Below are 24,040 nucleotides of genomic sequence, written 5' to 3'. Positions count from 1 at the left end.
TTCTGGGTGTCACATCTCTCACTTTTAGCAGTATCATTTATTTAAAAATAATAACTGTACCATTAGGGGGAAATAATCAAACCTGTTTTAGGAAACATGGCACTGAAGTCAGAAAAAGGGAATTGGAAGTTAGACTGAGCTGTTATTTAATTTCCTTACTCTTCTTCACTTATAGCTGAAGTCAAAGCTGCTCTATGACTTTGTGATTGTAGACCCCACTAGGAAGGTTTTTTCCCAGTAATTACTGGTCTGACAATTGATCTCAGACTTCCTTAAGAGTAGAAAGTCCTTTTATATTTTTAATAAAATATAGAGAGCATCATGGTGGATTTAGCAGCAATATTTTTACTGATTTCTACATTTAGTCTTCTCTTCCCTTCTCCCCCTTCTGTCTTTTGGTTTCTGTCTAGCCCCCTATACCATCATCACTTTCCCTTTCCTGTTTGCTGTCATGTTTGGAGACTTTGGCCATGGGATTTTGATGACTCTCTTTGCCGTGTGGATGGTGATGCGAGAGAGCCGAATCCTCTCCCAGAAAAATGAGAATGAGGTAAAGCTAAGTCACACTATCAGGTAGACTAAGTATTGCACTGATATTTAAGAAGAGTAAGAGGTTGGGGAATCTTTTGCTTACATTTTTATCAGTAATATAACCATCTTGGTCACTTTGTAGACTTTGTCAGGGAAATAAAGAGAAAAGTTGATATTAACGCCAATCACGTTCTGGCTACTACTTGAGAAAGTAAATACATAGCTATCATTGGTCCTTTCTTTAGTAGTTGACCCAAAGTGCATCTAGAACACATGAGAGGAATGGAACACATTTTTAGAGATAATTGTCAACATTGTGCCGAGACTAGATCCTACAAATATGTGCTTGTGCTCTATTTCTTTCCTTTCTTCAGATGTTTAGCACTGTGTTTAATGGCCGGTACATCATTCTGCTGATGGGTGTGTTCTCCATCTACACTGGACTTATCTACAATGACTGCTTTTCCAAGGCAGTTAATATATTTGGGTCATCCTGGAGCGTCAGGCCAATGTTCATATCTAATTGGACGTAAGTTATTAAGAGAAGCCAAAGATTGAGGTTATTTCTTTTCCTATACTCAGCTTTGCTTTTCAAGACTGGAGGTGACATTGAGAACTTAAACTGTGGGTTGAGACCCCATATGGGGTCATGTAACTGAATGTAGGGATCATAAAATATTTGCCAACAATATAAAGTTATTGAATATGGTCACCAAAAATTAAAAATCAAATGTATAGTGAGTCCAAGGTGTTTCTGGCAGCACTTGCTCATGTTGCATTACCATTGAAGCCTTGGTTCTGAACATACAACATATGTACTTTGCACTGCACATATATGAATACTTCCAGAAATACCTTGATGGGTCATGTAAAAATTTCTTGAGCAAAAAGGTGTTGCAAATGGGAAAAGTTTAAGAAATCCTAAACTATCTTTTTTGGGAGGGGAGTGGGAGAGAAATTGGGATTAAGTGATTTGTCCAGTGTTACACATCTAGTAAGTGTTAAAGTGGCTGAGGCCATATTTGAACCCCAGATCCTCTCCATTTGGGGCCAGTGTCTATCCCAGTATGCCATCGAGCTGCCCCAAAAAACCTTAACCTAAAGAAGAGGTGTACATTCCCGAGTACAGGCAAACTAAATCAAAATATAATTGAGAAACATTTAGCAAAATAAAAATATAATAGAATGTCTATAATGTTAACATATGATTTTCTCAGTCAATATGTGGTCCACAAGGAATCCTTATATAGGGTTTAGTGAACCTTTTCTATTTTGACACTACTGATTGAATTCCACAAAAAGCCCAGAGTCATTTCTTTAGGGAATGACAAAGTTGGCAAAAAGCTTTTCCTATTTCAAAAAGAGTGGCAAACTGAATTATTTTGGTAGATCTCAAAAATATCAAGGAGCAGAAACATATTGGCTTTTTTTTTTCCATAAAGTAGTAAAACGTCAAGAAAGAACCCTTAAATTTTCCTCCCTTTTGAGGTATGTTTGATTCTTCATAGGTATCTTTGCTCTTTTTTTCCTGTCTCTCAGCTCATTTCATCTGTTTGCCTCTTCCTTTTCTCACCCCATCCATATTCATGCTCCCTCCTCTAATAAAAAAAGGTTTCTTTTTTGTTGTTGAAAGGCCAATTTCTAGCTCATTCTTAGTCAAATTAGTAAATGCGAATTTTTTTTTTTTTACCTACTTACTAGGGAAGAGACACTTCGAGGGAATCCTGTTCTCCAGTTAGACCCTGCCATCAAAGGGGTATTTGAGGGACCCTACCCTTTTGGCATTGACCCGGTGAGAACTCTTTTTTTCCTATATTATTTCCCCCTTTTTGTGTTTTACCTGATCCTTGGTTAAGGGAAAGTAAAGACATCTTAATTGTGGAATCTTCAGTGATCTGGAACTTTTCCAGGGAGGTTAGTGTTTAGTGGTCAAAGCCATAAATTAATATATATAGCAATAAGGCCTCAAATTTTCTTCCTAAAAATATCCCTTACCTTCAGTGGAGGTGGCTCAGTGGTAAACTAGGAAAACTGATATTGAAATCACAGCTTAGGTCTTAAAACTAATTTCTTAAACTATGATTAAGTTTGTTTTTGAACTGATTTCAGTAAGGTGAAAATGCTTTTCTAGAAGAATTTGGGATTTCCATTCTTACCTTTCAAATAATTCTGCACCTATAATTTTTACATTCATTCCCTTCTTGCTCCTGACATAGCTACTTCTGTAGTTTCTACATCTATACTTTCTAAGAGCACTGACAGTAATGTATCATTCTTATGATGGCATTGCTACTCTAGCAGAATTTTGAGTCACTTGTCAATAGACACAGAAGCCCAGATAACAATAGAAAATAATAATTTAATTAAGAATGTCCCAGAATAGAGCCTGAAGGATTCATCAATTAGAGGACATGGTATAGGTGATGACCCAGCAAAGGAGACTAACAAGGAACAGTTAGTTTGAAGAATCAAAAGAGAGAGAGAGCATTGTCATGAAAACTGAAAGAAAAGAGAGTATCCACAAGAAGAGGGTGATTAAATGCCAGATGCTACCAAAAGGTCAAGAAGGAAAAAATTAAGAAAAGGTCATCAGATATGGTGATAAAGAAATTTTGCAAATCAAAGTTTGATTTGAGCAGTTAAGATCAAATTTCATTGAACTGACTCAAATTTATAAGAAATCAAGCCATTCTCCAATTGATAAATGGTCAAAGGATATGAACAGACAATTTTCAGAGGATGAAATTGAAACTATTACCACTCATATGAAAGAGTGTTCCAAATCATTATTGATCAGAGAAATGCAAATTAAGACAACTCTGAGATACCACTACACACCTGTCAGATTGGCTAAGATGACAGGAAAAAATAATGATGAATGTTGGAGGGGATGCGGGAAAACTGGGACACTAATGCATTGTTGGTGGAGTTGTGAACGAATCCAACCATTCTGGAGAGCAATCTGGAATTATGCCCAAAAAATTATCAAATTGTGCATACCCTTTGATCCAGCAGTGTTTCTATTGGGCTTATACCCCAAAGAAATACTAAAGAAGGGAAAGGGACCTGTAAGTGCCAAAATGTTTGTAGCAGCCCTGTTTATAGTGGCCAGAAACTGGAAAATGAATGGATGCCCATCAATTGGAGAATGGCTGGGTAAATTGTGGTATATGAATGTTATGGAATATTATTGTTCTGTAAGAAATGACCAGCAGGATGAATACAGAGAGGACTGGCGAGACTTACATGAACTGATGCTAAGTGAAATGAGCAGAACCAGGAGATCATTATACACTTCGACAACGATATTGTATGAGGACATATTTTGATAGAAGAGGATTTCTTTGACAAAGAGACCTGAGTTTCAATTGATAAATGACGGACAAAAGCAGCTACACCCAAAGAAAGAACACTGGGAAACGAATGTGAACTATCTGCATTTTTGTTTTTCTTCCCGGGTTATTTCTACCTTCTGAATCCAATTCTCTCTATGCAACAAGAGAACTGTTCGGTTCTGCAAACATATATTGTATCTAGGATATACTGCAACATATCCAACATATAAAGAACTGCTTGCCATCTAGGGGAGGGGGTGGAGGGAGGGAGGGGAAAAAAAAATCGGAACAGAAACGAGTGTCAATATAAAGTAATTATTAAATAAAAAAATTAAAAAAAAAAGATCAAATTTCATTACAAAGAGCTGAGAATTTTGATAGGAAAGGATGTGGAGGCAGTAGATATAGGCAGCCTTTTTAAGAGTTTGACTAAGCACAGGAGGTAAGTATCTTTTTTTTTAAGCTTATTATTCTATTAATATTTATTTACTTTTTTTGTTACAAATCAGCTTCAAGCTGGTTCATAAATAACAGCAGTTACTGAAAAGGCTTGTGATCTCAGAGACAAGAAATTATTACTCAGCCTCACCCATATAACTCTTGGTAGGACTAGGATGTATCTCCTACTTTTCTTAGACTGAACTATTTCTTGAAACCCATCAATAGCCAATAATTTCCTATATAAATAGGAATAAAAAAACCAAAAAGGTCGGGGTGAGGTAAGAGACACAAAAGAATAAAAGGATACAGGGTATTGGATAAATAGCTTTTCTGCTTAGGTTCTTTCCCTTTTCATAACCGGAGACAGAACCTTCAGAGAAGTTATCTATTTGGGATGTGGGGCCAGGAGGAGTCACTTCCCTGACTTGGATGTAGGAGAGAGCAGGGAATCATCAAATATCATTCAATCCTCACCAATTCTCACTACTCTCTTAGCAGAACAATATGACCCCCAAATCCTAACAATTACTACCAATGGCTTCTTTTCTTTAGGAGCTATCAAGAAAATCTTGATTTTTTTTTTTCCAACAAAATCTTCACTTGCTACTCTACTTTGTAGTTGTTGTTGTTGTTTTTTAAATAGCTTTTTATTGACAGAACATATGCATGGGTAATTTTTCAACATTGTCCCTTGCAATTACTTCTGTTCCAACTTTTCCCTTCCTTCCCTCTATGTCCTCCCCTAGATGGCAGGCAATATCATATATGTTAAACTTGTTAAGGTATATCTTAAATACAATATATATGTACATAATTGTACAGTTCTCTTGTTGCACAAGAAAAATCAGATTCAGAAAGGTAAAAATAACCAGGGAAGAAAAACAAAAATGCAAGTAGCCCACATTCATTTCCCAGCGTTCTTTCTCTGGGTGTAGCTGATTCTGTCCATCATTGATCAGTTGGAACTGAATTGGAAGTTCTCATTGTCGAAGATAACCACTTGCATCAGAATTTATCCTCATATAGTATAGTTGTTGAAGTGTATAATGATCTCCTGGTTCTCTGCTCATTTAACTTAGCATCAGTTTCTGTAAATCTCTCCAGGCCTCTCTTTATTCATCCTGTTGGTCATTTCTTACAGAACAATAATATTCTATAACATTCATATACCATAATTTATTCAGCCATTCTCCAATTTATGGGTATCCATTCAATTTCCAGTTTCTGGCCACTACAGACAGGGTTGCCACAAACATTTTTGCACATACAGGTCCTTTTCCCTTCTTTAATATCTCTTTGGGATATAAGCTCAGTAGTAACACTGCTGGATGAAAGGATATGCACAGTTTGATAACTTTTTGAGCATAGTTCCAAACTTCTCTCCAGAATGGTTGGATTCGTTCACAATTCCACCAACAATGCATCAATGTCCCAGTTTTCCTGCATCCCCTCCAACATTCATCATTATCTTTTCCTGTCATTTTAGCCAATCTGAGAAGTGTATAATGGTATCTCAGAGTTGTCTTAATTTGCATTTCTCTGATCAATAGTGATTTGGAACACTCCTTCATATGAATAGATATATTCAATTTCATTATCTGAAAATTGTTCATATCCTTTGACCATTTATCAATTGGAGAATGGCTTGATTTCTTATAAATTAGAGTCAGTTCTCTATATATTTTGGAAATGAGGCCTTTATCAGATCCTTTAACTGTAAAAATGTTTTCCCAGTTTATTGCTTCCCTTCTAATCTTGTTTGCATTAGTTTTGTTTATACAAAAGCTTTTTAATCTTCCTAATAAAAAGGTTAGTGATCTTGTTCTTCTACTTAAAATCTTTTTAGTGGCTTCTCACTATGTGAATGATAAAAGTATAAATACCATAGCCTGACTGACATACAAGGCCTTTGACAATCTAGTTCCAAGCTACTTCTCTAATCTTAGTTTATAATCCTCTTCTTTAGGCCTTCCATGATCCAGGCAAATTGGACTACTTGCTGTTGCCAGACGTTAGTCTGTCCTTGCTTACCTCAGTGCATTCTTTTTTTTTTTTTTTTTTTTTTTAATTTTATTTTATTTAGTAATAACTTTGTATTGACAGAATCCATGCCAGGATAATTTTTACACGACATTATCCCTTGCAATCACTTATGTTTCGTTTTTTCCCCTCCCTCCCTCCTCCCCCCCCCCCCAAGATGGCAAGCAGTCCTATATATGTTAAATATGTTGCAGTATATCCTAGATACAATACATATTTGCAGAACCGAACAGTTCTCCCGCTGCACAGGGAGAATTGGATTCAGAAGGTAAAAATAACTTGGGAAGAAAATCAAAAATGCAAATAGTTCACATTCATTTCCCAGTATTCCTTCTTTGGGTGTAGCTGTTTCTGTCCATCATTTCTCCAGTGAAACTCAGTTAAGTCTCTTTGTCAGAGAAATCCACTTCCATCAGAATACATCCTCATACAATATCGTTGTCGAAGTGTATAATGATCTCCTGGTTCTGCTCATCTCACTTAGCATCAGTCCATGTAGGTCTCTCCAAGCCTCTCTGTATTCATCCTGCTGGTCATTCCTTACAGAGCAATAATATTCCATAACATTCATATACCACAATTTATCCAGCCATTCTCCAATTGATGGGCATCCATTCATTTTCCAGTTTCTAGCCACTACAAACAGGGCTGCTACAAACATTTTGGCACATACAGGTCCCCTTCCCTTTTTTAGTATCTCTTTGGGGTATAAGCCCAATAGAAACACTGCTGGATCAAAGGGTATGCACAGTTTGATAACTTTTTGGGCATAATTCCAGATCGCTCTCCAGAATGGCTGGATTCGTTCACAATTCCACCAACAATGCATCAGTGTCCCCGTTTTCCCGCATCCCCTCCAACATTCATCATTATTTTTTCCTGTCATCTTAGCCAATCTGACAGGTGTGTAGTGATATCTCAGAGTTGTCTTAATTTGCATTTCTCTGATCAAAAGTGATTTGGAACACTCTTTCATGTGAGTGGTAATAGTTTCAATTTCTTCATCTGAAAATTGTCTGTTCATATCCTTTGACCATTTATCAATTGGAGAATGGCTTGATTTTTTATAAATTTGAGTCAGTTCTCTATATATTTTGGAAATGAGGCCTTTATCAGAACCTTTAATTGTAAAGATGTTTTCCCAGTTTGTTACTTCCCTACTAATCTTGTTTGCATTCGTTCTGTTTGTACAAAGGCTTTTTAATTTGATATAATCAAAATTTTCTATTTTGTGATCGGTAATGGTCTCTAGTTCATCTTTGGTCACAAATTTCTTTCTCCTCCACAAGTCACCTCAGTGCATTCTTAATCTTCTCTCCTATACCTGAAATGGATTTTCCCTATCTGCCTGTTTGAAATTCTTCCCCTTCTTCAAGTCTCAGTTGTCATCTCCTTGCCATAGCCCATTCCCTACTAGAATTGAACTCCCCTTCTCTCTGCTGCTGTCCTATTCTAATATCTTCTAGGCATTTTTTTTTATTTGTTAAATTAAATTCTAAATTTTATTGTAGCACTACCTTAGGACTAAACAGATTGTTACATACACAAAGATATAACTGCTGTGTCCCCTAAGACATTTAAAAAAAAATCAAATCTGCTGCATAACTTACGTAAAATGCAAAGTGGCCCAAGATATATTGGTATCAAGAACACTTTGAAATCTTACTATTATCAGGTCAATTTTTTAAAGGAAAGAAGTAACACAGATAGTAAATCTATTAGAAATGTATACACAAAAGTACATACCTATAGAAAAACATACAATACAATAAATGTAAAGTATATACAGTAACAAGAAACCTGCTTTCAACTTTGCAAAATTAATACAATTGGGGGTCCCATTGTATAGTTTAAGTTTTACCATTCCACTGAAGGCACTTATATTTTAACTTATGTTATTTCTATATGTCTCTTACCCCTCTCACCATAATACTAGATTTTTTTGCTATTCGAGGGCAGAAATCATGCCATTTTGTACCTTTGTATTTCTAATACCAAGCAGAGTGCCTTTATGAAGAGGCATTTTTGTTTGTTTGTTTTAATTTGTAGATATTTACTGGATATCTACCTATTTGTTTTTACTCTGTGAGAAAAAGAAAGATTTGCTAGTTATAGCCTTATCTACTTTCAATGAGCTTATTGAAAAAAAAGATTAATACAATAGGTATCATTTTTAAAATATGGCTTTAGTTCTGTAAATTCATTATATAGGTAGAGGGGGAAAAAGAGATGACTTTGATATGGGTGATGAGAGAGGCTTCATAAGATAGGGGACATTTTTATCCAGATTTATCTTGATGAATGGGTAGACTTTAGCCAGATTTAGATGTAGATAGAACATTTCAGATAAAAGAAATGGCATAAACAGTCCAGAAAGCAATTTCCTTGAGCTATAGAATTCAGATGGATGAGTATAAGGTATTGTGAAAGGCTTGTGTTTTAGATAAAGTTTGAACTTAATTGTTATATCATGAAGAAACCATAAAAGATTTTTTGAGCAAGAGTGACATGAATCAGGGTTTAAGGGTGATGATGATGATGATGGGTGGTGTGTGTGTGAGAGAGAGAGAGAGAGATGATGATGATGATGATGATGATGATGAAACTTGTTGAATCTACCAATGGTTTTTTTTTTTTTTCCTAATTTTGCATTATGTGACAGATTTGGAACATTGCTACCAATAAATTGACCTTCCTCAACTCGTTTAAGATGAAAATGTCTATCATCCTTGGTATAATTCACATGATATTTGGCGTTACCCTCAGCCTTCTCAACCATATGTGAGTCACTTTTTCTAATACAGGGGCATACTTGGCTAATGTCAACATTTCAGGGAGTAGTCAGGCCTTTGTTCTTCTGACTTCCTATTCCTTTAATTTCATTTTTTCAGAAAGAGATTAGCCTACATTCCTCTAAGCATTTATAACTTTGTAGTACTTTTCAAATATATTTTTAAAATTAGTCTTTAAGTTTGCATAAATTCTGCAGAAGGTATGTATTTACACATAACTGTGTTATACAATCCTGAAATAAATTCTTTTCTCATTTGTATGATATGATTAAGGGAATGAGGAGAAAAGTATAATTTAGAATTCCTTTCAAGATTCTTTAAATTGAGTCCAAAGTTTGATTCTGGAATGTTTTTATAAGACCCAAGTTTCTTTTTGCTACTTCTAAAAGTAATTATGCCAGAATTGAGGAAGATCCAATGTTGTAGTTCATACATACTTTTCAGAAAAGGGTGACATTACTTTAAGATGATTTGTTCAGCTTGATCTTTTGTTTCTCCTTCTGCAGCTATTTCAAGAAGCCTCTGAATATCTACCTTGAATTTATTCCGGAAATTATCTTCATGATCTCTTTGTTTGGCTACTTAGTCATCCTCATTTTTTATAAATGGACAGCATATGATGTTCATACTTCTAAGGATGCACCAAGTCTTCTGATCCACTTCATAAACATGTTCCTTTTTTCCTACTCAGACTCCAGTAATAAGATGATTTATTCTGGGCAGGTGGGTCATCCTAAGAATGTATGTAGGTCAGTTTGACAAAATTATTCATTATGTAGAAGATTTGGTGGATGTAAACTTAAGTGCATTAATTAATACTCATTTAGAGCAAATGAGTTAGGTGATACAGTAGATAGAGTGGTAGGCATGGAATCAGGAATACCTGATTTTAGGTCCCACTTCAGATATTTAATGCTTATGTGACCTTCATAAGTCAGTTAACTGTTTGCATCAGTTTCCTCAACTGAAAAACAGCACCTGTTTCACAGGTTTGAAACAATATTTGTAAATGACATACTATTAGTAAAAGTGCTTAGCATATAGTAGGTGTTGTATAAATGCTTATTCTCTTCTCTTTTCTTTCCCTCTTCTTGTAGAGATCACATTTTATGTTTTACAAACATTTTTTCATTATGAAGATGGAACCTGCCTATATCACATGAAAAATTGAAGTGTAGCAAAAGAAAAATACGTTGTATCATCTCTTTCCACTGTAGTTGATTAGTTTTTAAAAAAGATATTAAAGAATTAAGTTTTGGGGGCATTTCAGAGTAGCTCCTCAGATTACAGTTACCCTCTTAGGGCCTTAGGTACTTACTGAAGCTCAAATTGCAACACAAGTTGAAAGGCTTTTGAACATTTCATAGCTTGCGAGTCTGGCCTATTGAGCAACTTGTAAAGGTTTAATGCTTCTAGAGTTTTTGTGGTTTGAGGCAAACAGGGTTAAGGTACTTGCCTAGGGTGTCTAAATGTCTGAGGTTAGATTTAAACTCAGAAAAATGAGTTTTCGTGACTTCAGGCCTGATATTTGGTGCACTATGGCATTACCTAGGTGTTGCCATATCAGTAGTAGTGCCTTCTGCCTGGGCTTGGATTGTTCATCTAGGTCTAGGTTCAGACATCTGTTCAATTTGTGGCACCAGATGCTGAAAAGCCCAGGATTTATTTATGGTTTTCCTAGAAAAAGGTCTGCGTTCTAAAAACACTTCCAGTTGTTCTAAGAGGTTAGACTGTTACCTGGGAATCTGAGAAAACATAGCATTTGTCTTAGAGAACTTTTCAGTTGTGATTAGAAACTTCATGTGTTTTCCCTTGTGGATTTACCTGTAATATGTGTTTTTCCTCCTATTTTCTCCTGCAGCAAGGAATTCAGTGCTTTCTGGTGGTGATTGCAATGCTGTGTGTTCCATGGATGCTGTTGTTTAAACCATTGATCCTTCGTCATCAGTATTTAAGAAGGAAGCATTTGGTGGGTGACTGATTTTAATGTACTTCTGCTCAAAGCTACTAGGTTTTAGTTTTTTAAAATCGGCAACTAAACAATTTAATTATATTCAATGATATTGCCTAGAATGCTTTCTGTATGTAATGTGTCAGGACATTAGACAAATATGTCTAATGATCCTGTTAAAGGGCATGTGTGACTACTTCTCAGAGCTCTATATTCAGCTTTAGTGGCTGGAATACAGAGACCAAATCTTCCCTCTATCCTCTCCCCTTCTTCCCACCCTCAAAAAAGTATTTGTTTTATATGTATATTATCAGTCTGTGGCCAATGAAAACTAAAAGCATCAGCTAGAATGGGGCTATAGGCATGGTGAATGGGTGAATTTAGTTTTGTGGTTTGCCTGAGAAACCACAGGGCTAATGCTGAGGCACTACTGTCTTGTTAAAATGAGTTAGTAATACTTTCACTGACCAGAACATCCGGGGAAAAAAGGTTTTATTTGAAGCAGAGATGATTTTTTTTTTTTAAGCAGCAAACATAACTTTGTATATTTATTGCTAATGTACATCTGATTGTTTTTTATTTCTGGCTATATAATGATGTTTAACTCAGGATTTGTGCCAGGGGAAACAGGAATGCTTTTATTGCATGACTCTCAAACAGCTTTTGGATTGTTTTGCTCTGTTGAAGAGCTGTGCAGTTACAAGACACTCCCTCTCCCTTTTCTGACCATCTTTCATCTTCTCATGTACCCTCCATTCGTCTCCCATCATTCCCTTCCTCACCACCAATTTATCCCTCTCCCTCCCCCCTTTTTTTTTCTTTCCCCTTCCTTTCTCTTCCATTCACTATCAGGAAGGGCAGCCTGTGGAGGCCCCAGTCAGCCCAATCCAGAGCGAGCAGGGACTAGAGGCAGCAGCGGCTGCAACAGTGAGTGGATTGGAAACCAACCAACAATCACTTTATGTATTTTTAAAGAGTTTCCTAGTCATGTACCAGAATCCAGAATAACTATACTGAGGGCGTGGGGCATGTATGACTTGGGAAATATATCCTGGTTGCTTATTGGGACGATGGCAGAAGAGATTTCTACTTCTTGAAAACAAATTTTGATGCCATCAGTATAGTTATGACATTACTAAGTTCATATGCCAGAATGCAAGGAAAGTAACTTCCATGAAACTAGTTATGTTCCAAACTTAACCTCATGATCCTAAACCAAGATAACAGCAGTGGGCTAATTCACTTTCATGTCCCTATATTTTGTTTTGTAATAGAGAATTTTCATCCTTTAGGCAAGCTCATCTGTATGACTTCTGAACTTACCTTTCCTATACTTCGCTGATGTTGTCATTCACTACCTCAAGGGATGATATAGCTTCTCCCCAGAGGAAAGTTTTATATGCTGCTTCTACTTTGTGAAAATCTAGGGAGCCCTTGCAACCTCCAACCTATCCTATGAAATTTCCAGTATCATATGTGCTATGTTGTGTGTACCACATATCTGGTAAAATAAATCACTTTACCATCTGTCTCCTTCCCACTGCCTTGCTATTCAGCAGTAGCTGAAATTAATTGAAATAAAAATGTTAAATATATGTTCATAACAAATTTCTCAATAGCATATTGTCCCATGGTAATATCCAGGTTGGCATGGTACATTTTGGGAAGAGCATCACACACACATTTATAGAGTATCTTAGCAAAAATGACTATAAACATACTTCCATACACCAGTATTGTCAAATGCCCTTAAAAGAAAAGGAAATGTTGTTTATGTCCTTGGTGTTATTTAAATAACATCAGGTGTTTCTGGTAACATGAAACTAAGTTTCTTCTAAATATTCTAGCACTAGGCTAAAAAGTGCTGATTATTTAGCTCAGGGACCATTTTGGTACTGATGCTGTAGCAGTACTGAACAGTGCCTGCCACATGGTGACTAATGCTTGTTGATGAAGGCATATAGACTCTTCTTCCCTCTGAGTAAAAAATATAAGGCCGGTTGCTTTGATGTATCTGCTCTTCCCATAAACTCTTCTTTCCCACTTTTCTTAATCCATTTAAGATGTACTTGTGAGACTTGATGCTTTTAGTCTGGCCTCTGTGACTTTCTACCATGTTGTTTTACCTCTGGCTCTATCAGCCTATTTACTGATTGGCTTTTCTCAACAAAAGCTTTTGACAAAGCATCCATGCCAGGAGGAAAGCAAGAGGTCTTTGGGATTATAATAATTTTTATACATTAGGAATCCTAGATTAAGAAAACAGATAGGCTGCAGATCCCAACACTGACATGATTTTGTTGTTTTTGTTTATCTTTATTATGTAATTTGTGTAACAAATTATTTTATCCTTACGAGTTGTATGTGTGTCCCCCATACCTTTCTCATAGTGTTTTTTCTCCTCTGTTCTAAAGAGGCTTGTCACTGTCTGTTCTGGAATGTCCCGTCTGAATGATTTTATTTTATCTGCAGGTTCATGAAAACCTTCAGAATCTGCATTCCTCTTTAATGAGTCCCACCCTTCCCATGTGTTCCTCTCCTCTGCTGCCCCTATCTTACCATCTTCCCCCCTTCCCCCTCTAGTCAGCAACTAAAGTTGTGTGCCAGATGAAATCACATTTTCTCCCTTCACCTTTGTTGCACTGCCATCCTCTGGGATATGTATCTTTTTGAGACCTTAGGCACCACATTCAGGAGTACATCCTAGAGCTTGAAACAATGCTAAAGCTGAGGATTACTCTTAAATACTGGTCAGAAAGTTGTGGTATGAGCTACATACTGAAAGGTACAGCCCAGAGAGAGAATCTGAGAAGAAATAACCCAGCCTGCCTGCATCATGCTTACTTAGTATAGCTGAAGTGTCTTCTGAACAGAGTGCAGCCCTTCTAACATGTACTGTGTACAAGAGATGGAAGGGTTTGCTGGAAAATAAATCTTAAGTTCGGCCACTTTAACTACAGCATATTGAAGCTAAATGTTGGGGGCCTGTAATCAGGTATAATTCTAATTCTGCCCCTGCTTTATTATCTTGCACATCTCCTGCCTCTCTAAATCTGAGTACTTTTTAATCAAATTGGTTTAAGAATTGTTAGCCTTGAGCTATTTCTGTGCTGTTGCTATATGTGGAGGAGCACAGAATCTGACCAGATGTCTATAAAAGGAATTGTTCTACCGCTCCAGAATCCTCCATTTAAGGAAAGAGGATCTTTTATTTATTTATTTATTTTTAAGCTGCTATATATTCTTCTAGCAAAAGATATGTGTGGAATGAGCATATCTTTTGCCCTGATAGGGGCTGACCTTTTCTCTTTGCTCTGTAATATCAATTCAGAGAATTGTTTAAAGCCACCTAACTTGTATGAGATATCATCTTCAGTGCTGCAAAAACAAAACTTCTTAAAGTTTAATTTGTGACTCTGATCTGTTTATATTAAGCATTTCATTCAAACAGGCTTCTTGATGAGTATTGATTGTGATGAGGTTTGTTTTTTTCAGATGCAGCAGGCAGAATTACACATTTCTTCAAGAACAGGATGAAGCTATAAATTTAAGTTGGATTGGAGATTGCAGAGGGGCATGGGGATCGGATGTTTTGTATTTTCACTTTTCTTTAAAAGAAAAAAGTGGCATTTATTTATTTATTTATTTGTTTGTTTAGTTTGGTGTGTGTTGTAAGAATGTGAAACTTTGCTGAGGTTTGTATGCACTAACCATCGCCCTTTCCCCACTCACTGAATGTCACATTAAAGTCCAGGCAATTCTACTCTTTCTGTTCATCTGTGTAGGGAACTCACAACTTTGGTGGGATCAGGGTGGGCAACGGACCGACTGAGGAGGATGCTGAGATTATTCAGCATGACCAACTCTCCACCCATTCAGAGGACGCAGATGAGGTAAGATCATAAATCTTGGCCTTTAGGCCCCGCAAGACAATGGTGTGAGATTCTTCTCACTCTACTTTGGATACCTAAGAGATCTTGTTCTCTCTTGGTCTTCTAAAAATTCAGCTTGCCTTCTGAACTCTTGAGTTACACAACATTTTCTGATGGGCTGCTGTTCCCAGACACCAAGTACTGCTTACAAAACCTCTGGCAGTCTGGGTTCTTATGTTCAACTTCTTGAGGCTTCATGTTATTGGTAGTCTACTCCATGCAAGCCCCATTGTTCTTTATACTGAAGGCAGAGCTTGGCCTGGCTCCTGAATTCTTGATATTAGTAGCACATGCTGCTGTTAGTCCAAGGACCATGCATTTCTTCCTGCCTCTGCCATCCTAAGGACTGTGCAAATTATTTGGTATCAGTAAAATCAAAGCTATTACTCTGTTTTATACTGTTCCTGTTGACTTTGATGATCCTGTTCCTTTACATTTGGGGGGAAGACCACCCACCCAGAAAATGGGGGCATTCTTTTAGACTTTGTCCTGGCCTCAGTGCTCTTATTTCAGATACTCTGGCTGCAAGCTGTTGTCGAAGTGATTTTTCTCCTTCCTGTAGGGAAACTGAAAAGTCATTTGATCAGGCCGGGAACTACCTACATAGTCATTGTCAGTCTCCAACACCTGACAGCAAAATTTGTCAGAATTGTTAATGGCAATGGCTCATCTATTCTTACTGTCCTTTTTAAAGTTGATAAGTGCTGAGAGTAACCACCACCTGGCTGAATCTCAGGTTTTTAACCTACCAGCCACTTTCATCATGTATCTGAGTATTGGATTAAAAAAAAATTTTTTTTTTGAAAAGGATCGAAGCACATTAAAAAAAAAACTATTATTTTAAAAATCTGCTACTTATACATTCCCTGTATTCTGAGGAGAGGCCTCTAGTACATTAATAGCATTTAGCATTGTCTAACCAAGAAAAGATTAATTAATCATGTGCTCAATACTTGTAATCATATATTTGGTATAGCCTCACACTAAGTGTAAATTTGTGTTTTCAAGCCTTCCGAGGATGAAGTGGTAAGACTAAAGCTGGCTTTGCATTCATGTCTATCTCTTCCCATCCTTGTGATCATTCTCCTGACCTTGTTGCATATACATAACCCTTGCAACCTGCATCTCATGACCATGTCTAACACTTCATAAAATGTGTTCTTAACAGTTAGCTCATCTGCATTAACTGCATCTCATGTCATTCACCTCTGTCTTTCTGTTTCCTTTGACTTTGCTGATCCAGTACCTCTACAGGTCAACTGAGAATGGCTTTTGAAAAAATTGCAAGTGATGTCTGAGTTGGCATTCTTGAGGTTATTGCATTGGGGGCTAAATCACATTGACTTCTGTCTTCCTCTCTTGTGATGTTATGGTTCCTATGTTACTAGGAATAACTGTGTTTTCTCCTTGCCACCAAGCGCTTATGAGCCATTTCTACCATTTCCCCCCCATCTTAGATATAGCCAGCCTTTTGTTGCTTTCATTCAACTTGGCAAAATCCCAATATGTTCTTAATTAATATTTCTGAATCTCAGTCCGGAGTAAGTTTTGTCCTCTGTGACACAAGCTGAAATACCAAAACTTGAGAGGAGGCTTCTCCCCTCAGATTGTCTGACTACATTCCTTGTAACTAGATTCTCTATGGAAGAGGGGTCCACTATTATACCAAAGATACTCAGATTTTTTTGGTAAAGACAAAAGAAAATTGGCAAAATTCTCAAATAGCCTATGGATCAGAAGGGCAATATAGCTTAACAGTAATTCACTTTAATGGTTCAGAAAAGTAAGTGTAAGAGTGTGTGTGTGTGTGTGTGTGTGTGTGTGTGTGTGTGTGTGTGTGTTTTAAGGACCTCAAATTTCTTCCATTTGCCTTTTCTCCAGAAATTTTCCTTAAAATAGCAAAATCCAAAAACTTTGATTTCCTATTTTTCCCACCCTCACTTCTCAGTTTTTCCTGGGTGGATAGTGGGTAAGAGCAAGACCAGGAAGTATTTTCTCTTCCTAAGGACTGCATGGTCTTATTTCTAGCTTCAAGCGGTCTATAACACATCTTTGGTCAATCTTCTCTGGGTTTTTCCTACTTGGGGTGTGTGTGTGTGTGTGTGTGTGTGTGTGTGTGTGTGTGTGTGTGTGTGTGTGTGTTTTGGTCATTCTTTTGCATGTAATACCAGCAACTTGGGTAACATTTTTCTGGGCTTCTTTCAATTTTGGTTGTAAATCCCCAACTCACTAAGCATAAAAATTCATGTGTAGATTTCTTTATTTGTTGTTGTTACATAGAATTTGCTATCTTAGGAGAACCAGTTACCTTTTATAAAATCTTTAACCTCCTAGTTTATATTCAGGGCCAGCTTCCTTGAGATGGTTAAGTAATTATAACATTTAATATTTATTAAGTACCCACAAAATTGGGTCTCTCCAACCAAATCGAGATAAATGAGAATTATCTGGCCAAGTCAAAAAAAAAAAAAACAACTTATTTCTGCGTGCATTTTCCCTATTTCACTTTGGCAAAAACCCAGTTACACTGTGTGGCACTGTTCAATATTCTACTGAGAATATTTTTGACAATTATATGTTTTAGGAATAGGTATGAATAATTAATTGAAGAAATATTTGAAGGTGTAGCCCACTGTCCTCTCAACCTATGAGCATTGCCCATCTAATCTATAGTAGAGGAGTTGGTGTTAGTACGTCCTCTTCCCTTTTCAGAGTAATTGTGAGAGAAGAGGCAGTTCCTAAAGGGCCAAGGCAGAGGAATTATCTTCATTAGTGAATCTTATTTTAAAATACTGAACTTCACAGAGGTGTAGGACATGTGACTTTGGAGGAGCTAGAAAACTGTTTTGGGTTCCTTACCATTCATTAGAGTTGTCAGTTTTTTTAAATTTTAGAATAGCTAAAACAATTTAAGAAAACTATTTTGGGGAAAAGCTCAGAAACACACCAATATGTATTATAGTCCAAGGGCAAAATAAAGTGTGTTTTCATCAGATGAACTTTGTCCTGGGATGTATCAGGGCAGGGCTTGCCCCCTTGGGACATAACAGAACTGAGTTTGCCTTCACAGAGTTAACTCACTGAGCCGGCCTCATATGCATGGACAGTCCTCATTTGTCATTCCACATGAATGTCTGATGCCCCTTGGGGTGGGGTCATACTCACATTGAAAGAAATAAATTGCAATAGAATATAGGCCGCACTTTTCCCACAACTCTTTTCTTAGGCTCTGACTTTGAGCAGGGGGTGGGGGAAATGGTAAGCGCGCTCTTGGAGGCCTATGTGGTCCTGCTTTTGCCCAGTGGTGCTGATCTGAGTGTTTGTTGTGTTTGTGAAATTTTATCCTATAAGCTATGGGAAGTTTTCTTTCCCAGTCTCTTGGTCTGGGAGAAAGTGGCTGTTTTAGGAGACTAGAGATCTCACACTCCAATAGTTCTTTACATGACTTACTTTGGCACTCCACCTGTGTTAGTGGGGAATGAGTAATGAGCGTGCTGGTCTTCTAAAGGCCATTATATACGTCTAACTTGGAGTGCCAACCTTATGATCTCTGGGAGCTTGTCCAAAGTCAATTTCTGATTCCTGACCCTCTTCCATTGTCTCGAAAATGACTTTGGGTGATTGCAAGGAAATTGGCTGGGAAAAAAATGACAGTGGAAGGGGTAAAAGGGAATGTCATGTTTGGCCCAAACTAGTACCCAGATAAAATTTTACAAAATAAATTCTCAATATTCATTCAGAAGTCACAAAGAATGAAGAGGTTGTCTTGCCCTAGAGGATATACAGGATTCCCTCCAGTTAAATTTTTTCTCCTCTGCCCTGAGCAGAAATAGCTGATAATTAATCACCTAAGTATAAAAACAGTCTCTTGGTGCCATCTCAAAATTAAAGCAAGCAAGAAATGTTAATACCTCAGACAAAAGGCTTCAGGTCTTTTTTCTGGAATCTTTGTGGCATGAAATGTTTATGGCAAAGTTGTCTATCAAGAGGGTTTTATTGAGCATCCCCAGAGCAGGGTCCTGTGCTTGGAATGAAAGCTAATACAATTCTTGCCTTCGAACTTATATTCTGTTAGGTTAAAAAGATGTATAATTAATGGAGTGTTGAAAGAATAAGATTCAGATTAAGTTAGAGAGAGAAACTAGGTTAATCTAGGTAACTTTTAGGGGAAACCATAATGGAAATTAAGAGGTAGGTTTAACATCACTTACTTATATCTGCTCCAGAGGTGAGTGTCCAGTTATGAGAACTGCAGCCAACACTTAGTGACTTTACTCAGGTCACATTGCCAAGGATTCCTTTAATGCCTACTGCTCTTTTGTGCTGTGATCTCATTGTGTTCTCCCTGCTTCCTTTTATCCCAAACAGTTCGACTTTGGTGACACCATGGTGCATCAAGCCATCCACACCATTGAATATTGCCTGGGCTGCATCTCTAACACAGCGTCCTACCTTCGGCTCTGGGCCCTCAGCCTTGCTCATGCACGTGAGTATCCTTCCACGATGAGATACTGCTAAACAACCCTGATCCCCCAGGCAGGCTATTATAAACATAATTCCCCAGTTGATCAGTTATAAAAAGCCTGAGGCTTTGGGTGAAGGAAAAAAAGTATCCCGGGCAAAATGCAGGGAGGGGTCAGCAACTCTTGTTTTCAACACAGTTTTGCTCTGTTAACATGCTCCAGATCCTATGGGAACTAGGATAGTGGGAAGCCTGCAAGAATAAATATAGGGCCCTAAGCAAAAAGAACTAGGCTGTTACCTCTTTGTGAGCCTCTTGATGCACTGACAACTCATTCTTTTTTTCCTCTTCCAGAGCTGTCTGAGGTACTCTGGACCATGGTCATCCATATTGGCCTAAAGGTGGAGAGTTTAGCAGGAGGCTTGGGCCTCTTCTTCGTCTTTGCAGGATTTGCCACGCTAACTGTTGCTATCCTCTTGGTGATGGAGGGCCTTTCTGCCTTCCTCCATGCACTGAGGCTGCATTGGTAAGAGATGGGGAAGGTTGCAGAGAAGGTGGGGAAAACCTCATTATTGCTGATAACATGAGATGAAAATTCATATCCATATAAAGAAGGAAAAACTTCTGAACTCTCAGTTATATACTTTCAAACATTTTTCTCCTTCCTTCAGGGTGGGGTCTTGGGCTATCTTGAGGAAACACTCATTTTCACCTCTTCATAGATGATTTAGAAATGCTTGGCAGAAAAACTACCAAAAATAAATCCTGAACCCACTTTGAAAAAGCATCTCAGTCTTCCTTTAGCCCAATGCAATTTCCTTGGAGATTAGCATGTTACCCATTCTTGTCAGTATTTTTCCAGTACCCCTAAATTCTTATTCGAAAGAATTTTGCCTGATTTTTGTCAGATGTTCACTATTGGCATCCTAAGGAAATACAAGTCATGGTATAAATGATTTTTTTGGTTTTGACAAGTAACTGGCTCTCTAAGTTTTACTCTATAGACTGGCTCTTTTTTCTTTTAATATATTCTTCTGCAGATATAAGAATTTCCCTTGCAAGGATTAGCTTTGGGTTAAATTGAGAGGAAACACTGCAGAAATATCTTGGTCTCTGCAGTTTTGCTTGTTGTGTATGCTTTAATGTGGTTTCAGGTTTTGGGAAGAAAGGGGGTTTTTGTGTTTGATTTTGTTTGGTTTTTGTAAAATGGAGCTTGTAACATTTTGACTCTTGGTAGATCTGGTTAGCCTTTGTGTGCATAAAGAACATTGTTCAGTAGAATGATCCAACTTCTACTGAAATATGGGAGCTCCTGTGCGTGCTTGTCCAAAGGCAAGAGTCATTCAAGAGATCTGCCACTATCTGGGTGATCTTAGACCTCTCATTTCCCTTCCTTAGGCCACAGCTTTCTTCTACATGAAATGAGAATGTGGGGATTAATGGCCTCTAAGCTCTCTTCTGACACTCACATTACATGGGGTCTCAGATCTGGGCTCTGACTCTCCCCAGAGAATTCCAGTTCTTTCTGTATTTGAATTAAAATTTAAAATCTTAGCCTGAGACCTTTTTGCTTCTATATAGGTGTGCTATCCTCTTAGCTTTGCCTTTCATGTGATTTGGCTGTAACTGAAATAGTTTTATAATAATTCAGCTATTTATGTCTGCCTTGAGAGAGAATTATGGGGTATGAATTTGCTGATTTGCTTTGTCCACTCATTCCTTTAAAAAAGTTTGATTTGCTGTCTTTTCAGCAATCCCATCCTTTTCTGCTTTGACTTCATTTTTTCTTTTCTCCTCCATCATACTCCTATCCTTCTGCAGTCCCCATCCCATCTCTCTTTCATTTGAAATAAAACTACAGCTTTCAAAAGTGGTGGATTATTTAATTTTATTATTTTTTTAAAGAATTTTTATTTTCAAAACATATTCAAAGATAATTTTTTTCAACAATGACCCTTGGAAAACTTTGTGTTGGTGGATTATTTTTTAAAGACATATCCCATTCTCAGCTTATCAGTTCTCTTCCCCATCATACTTCCTTAGGTACTTGATGTGAAAGGAACATCTGAGTAATCAGCATGTGGTGACTCACAGCAGCATGAGTCACATTTTCTCACCCTCCCTGGCTTCCTTCCTTTCCTATTCATTCCACTGTCTCTTTTGCCTCCTGATTCAAGGAGCAATCACCTCCTCTTGTCATACTCTAGCTTAAATGTCTGGCTAGCTGCTGCTTCCTTTGTTTCAATCATCACAGGGTCAGGAGCCAGAGCAGTGTGCCTCTGCCTAGTGAATCCAGGAGAAAGAGGAGTTCCTTTGCCCACTCTCCTTGGCTTTAGTAGCATTATTCTTACTTTTGTTTTAGTATAGTAGAATTGGTTCCGGGTAGAGTAGAGTTTTAGATGGTAGTCAACTCTTCCAGCCAGAACTGTGCTCATTCTGGGTCCAGCTAAGGGACTTGATTTCAAGTTTTCTTTAGAATACTCTTTTATGAACAAGCCTGAGAAAAGTTCCAAGCTTTGATAGATGTAATCAAATATTTTCAACTCATTGAGAAAATAAATCCCATTACTCAGAGCCAGGGCATGGTATTTTGTGAGCTTTAGGTTAATTTGAAAACTGTACCCTCTGTGTGTTTTTGTCTCATGGAAGTGTTGTACATTTTCTGTAATCAGTGTGGCTTGATTTATCTTAATGAACCCCTTATTTGATAATGAGGAGCAGAATTTTCTGACATTAAAGATAAGTATTTATAAATTTTTTAATAACTAAATTATTAAGCTAGTGATAGTTTGCCAGCCAGCTCTGAAATTGAATTCATCAGGGTTGAATTGACATGCACATGATTGGAAAGCTAGTGAGGATGTCAGTAGGTTTTCTAGATTAGAACTAGGATGAGCCAGAGAGATCATCTTTTACCTCATTTTACATTTGAGGAAACTTAAGACTCAAGTGCCATTATTCTGCTCAATGTGAACAGGATAGTAAGTGGCTGAAATTTGAACCCCAGGCCTTTAGAGGCACTCTTTCAACTATCTTTGTTGTTCTTCCTCTGTGCATTCCCTCCTCCTATCCTAAGCCCTGCTGTGGTGTTAAGGTCTAGATTTCCCCTAAATGCCTTTCATTTAGTGCTAGTAGATACATAAGGGGAAGAGAAAAGCAAAATCAAAAACTTCTCTTTGCAATAGTTCTTAAGAATCCAATTATCGCCTTTCTCTCACCTTGCCCAATCACTTACTATCTTCTCCAAAAAATTTCCAGTGCTTGGGTTGGAGAGTCCCCTTGTTATACTCCACATGAATGGGTGCACTCTACCCCTCAGCTTGGATGTGTTTCAGGATGAAATTTCAACTTCTTGGTATTCCTGGGAGTCTCCCAAATTGAGACAGGGTTGCTGGAAGAAATTGGACTTGTAAACATCTTGGAAGGGGCAAAGAACAGCTGTTTCTGCTGAATATGGCTGTAGAGGTATTCCTACTATGTCTCCTGACGTTCTACCGGGCAATATTGGTACCACTTGCTGTTCATATCCTGTGGCTCACAGGAGTACTCTTATTATGCAATTTCTGGGTCTGTTCAGTGACTGGAGGAAAAAAAGATAATTTTTGATTCCCTGTCCTATGAAGTTCACTATCTGGGATTATTTCTCAAGGGGTAGGAGCCAGGAATCTGAAGTTGCAGGAAAGCCTGTACTAGGCAATAGGGAGCTAGTACTGGTGTGGAACAATGTCTGAGACGCCCAAGAGGTTATTTCTGAGAGCCATCTTTTCTTATATTTCATGACTACTACTTTCCCTTGAACTTAAGTTTGGGGGGGGGGGGTTTCTTTCCCCTTGCCTCCCATGCCTGCTATCACATCTCTTAGCAAACATGTGACATTAACTTTCTAAGCTGCCAAAATTCAAAATGATTCTCTCCTGTGAAGTTGGTGTTTCATTGGAAAAAATTGGAATATTGAGAAATCTGAGTACTGAGGCTTAAACTGACTTTTTTCTCCAGAAAGATCATTAAATAACCTTTTTCATCTTGGGCATTTCTTTCACCCCCCTTTTCCTCTTCCATCTCTCTTAACCCTCCCACACACCCTCTGGCTGATGGATAAGAGGAATAGATTTGAGACTGATTTATTGTGAAGTAAGCAGGCCTGTGATGGCCTTGGGCTCTAAGAGACTATTGTATAGATGAGGAAACAATTTCCCAACATGATTTTTGGGGTACAGTAGAGTGAAGAAGAGGGAAACTATATTGCAGCTTAATCTGGGAAGGATATTTTCTATACATATGGGTTCTTGTGTTAAGCATCCAGAACGAGTAGTACAATGCTAGAGGACTTGCTAGAGCTAATACTCGCATCTACTTCACTTAGGGTCTCAAGTGGGATGAGTGAGAGTATTTGTTGGGTTCCCCATCATTCTGCTGCCCAAGACCAAACAATCTCTTGTGCTGTCCCAGATAGACCTCTGAGTAAGTGCAGTTCGTCCTTCTGAGTCACATTTATTGGCAAACACTGAGGATTGAAGCCTGGGAAGAGTCTTCAGGGAGACACATTGCACTTCCTC

General features: G+C 37.7%; 1 protein-coding gene across 8 annotated transcripts in view; it reads left to right on the top strand.

Annotated features, from left to right (window-relative positions):
- ATP6V0A1 (ATPase H+ transporting V0 subunit a1) overlaps positions 1–24,040 on the top strand; it is a 62,802-nt gene that overhangs the window by 33,934 nt on the left and 4,828 nt on the right. For 3 of the 8 annotated variants that reach the window (XM_051994402.1, XM_051994404.1, XM_051994401.1), the window contains exons 12-22: positions 411–550; positions 906–1,060; positions 2,233–2,323; positions 9,010–9,128; positions 9,646–9,862; positions 11,001–11,108; positions 11,943–12,017; positions 14,876–14,983; positions 16,031–16,048; positions 19,391–19,508; positions 19,839–20,010. In XM_051994402.1, the coding sequence (XP_051850362.1) occupies positions 411–550; positions 906–1,060; positions 2,233–2,323; positions 9,010–9,128; positions 9,646–9,862; positions 11,001–11,108; positions 11,943–12,017; positions 14,876–14,983; positions 16,031–16,048; positions 19,391–19,508; positions 19,839–20,010 (1,321 nt within the window). The remainder of the gene's footprint in view (positions 1–410; positions 551–905; positions 1,061–2,232; positions 2,324–9,009; positions 9,129–9,645; positions 9,863–11,000; positions 11,109–11,942; positions 12,018–14,875; positions 14,984–16,030; positions 16,049–19,390; positions 19,509–19,838; positions 20,011–24,040) is intronic. The other 5 variants (XM_051994406.1, XM_051994408.1, XM_051994409.1 and 2 more) reach the window with 3 other exon arrangements.

The sequence above is a fragment of the Antechinus flavipes genome, chromosome 4 (assembly GCF_016432865.1).
Source record: "Antechinus flavipes isolate AdamAnt ecotype Samford, QLD, Australia chromosome 4, AdamAnt_v2, whole genome shotgun sequence".
In the NCBI taxonomy this organism is placed as follows: Eukaryota; Metazoa; Chordata; class Mammalia; order Dasyuromorphia; family Dasyuridae; genus Antechinus; species Antechinus flavipes.
This window is presented reverse-complemented; position numbering and strand designations above follow the sequence as displayed.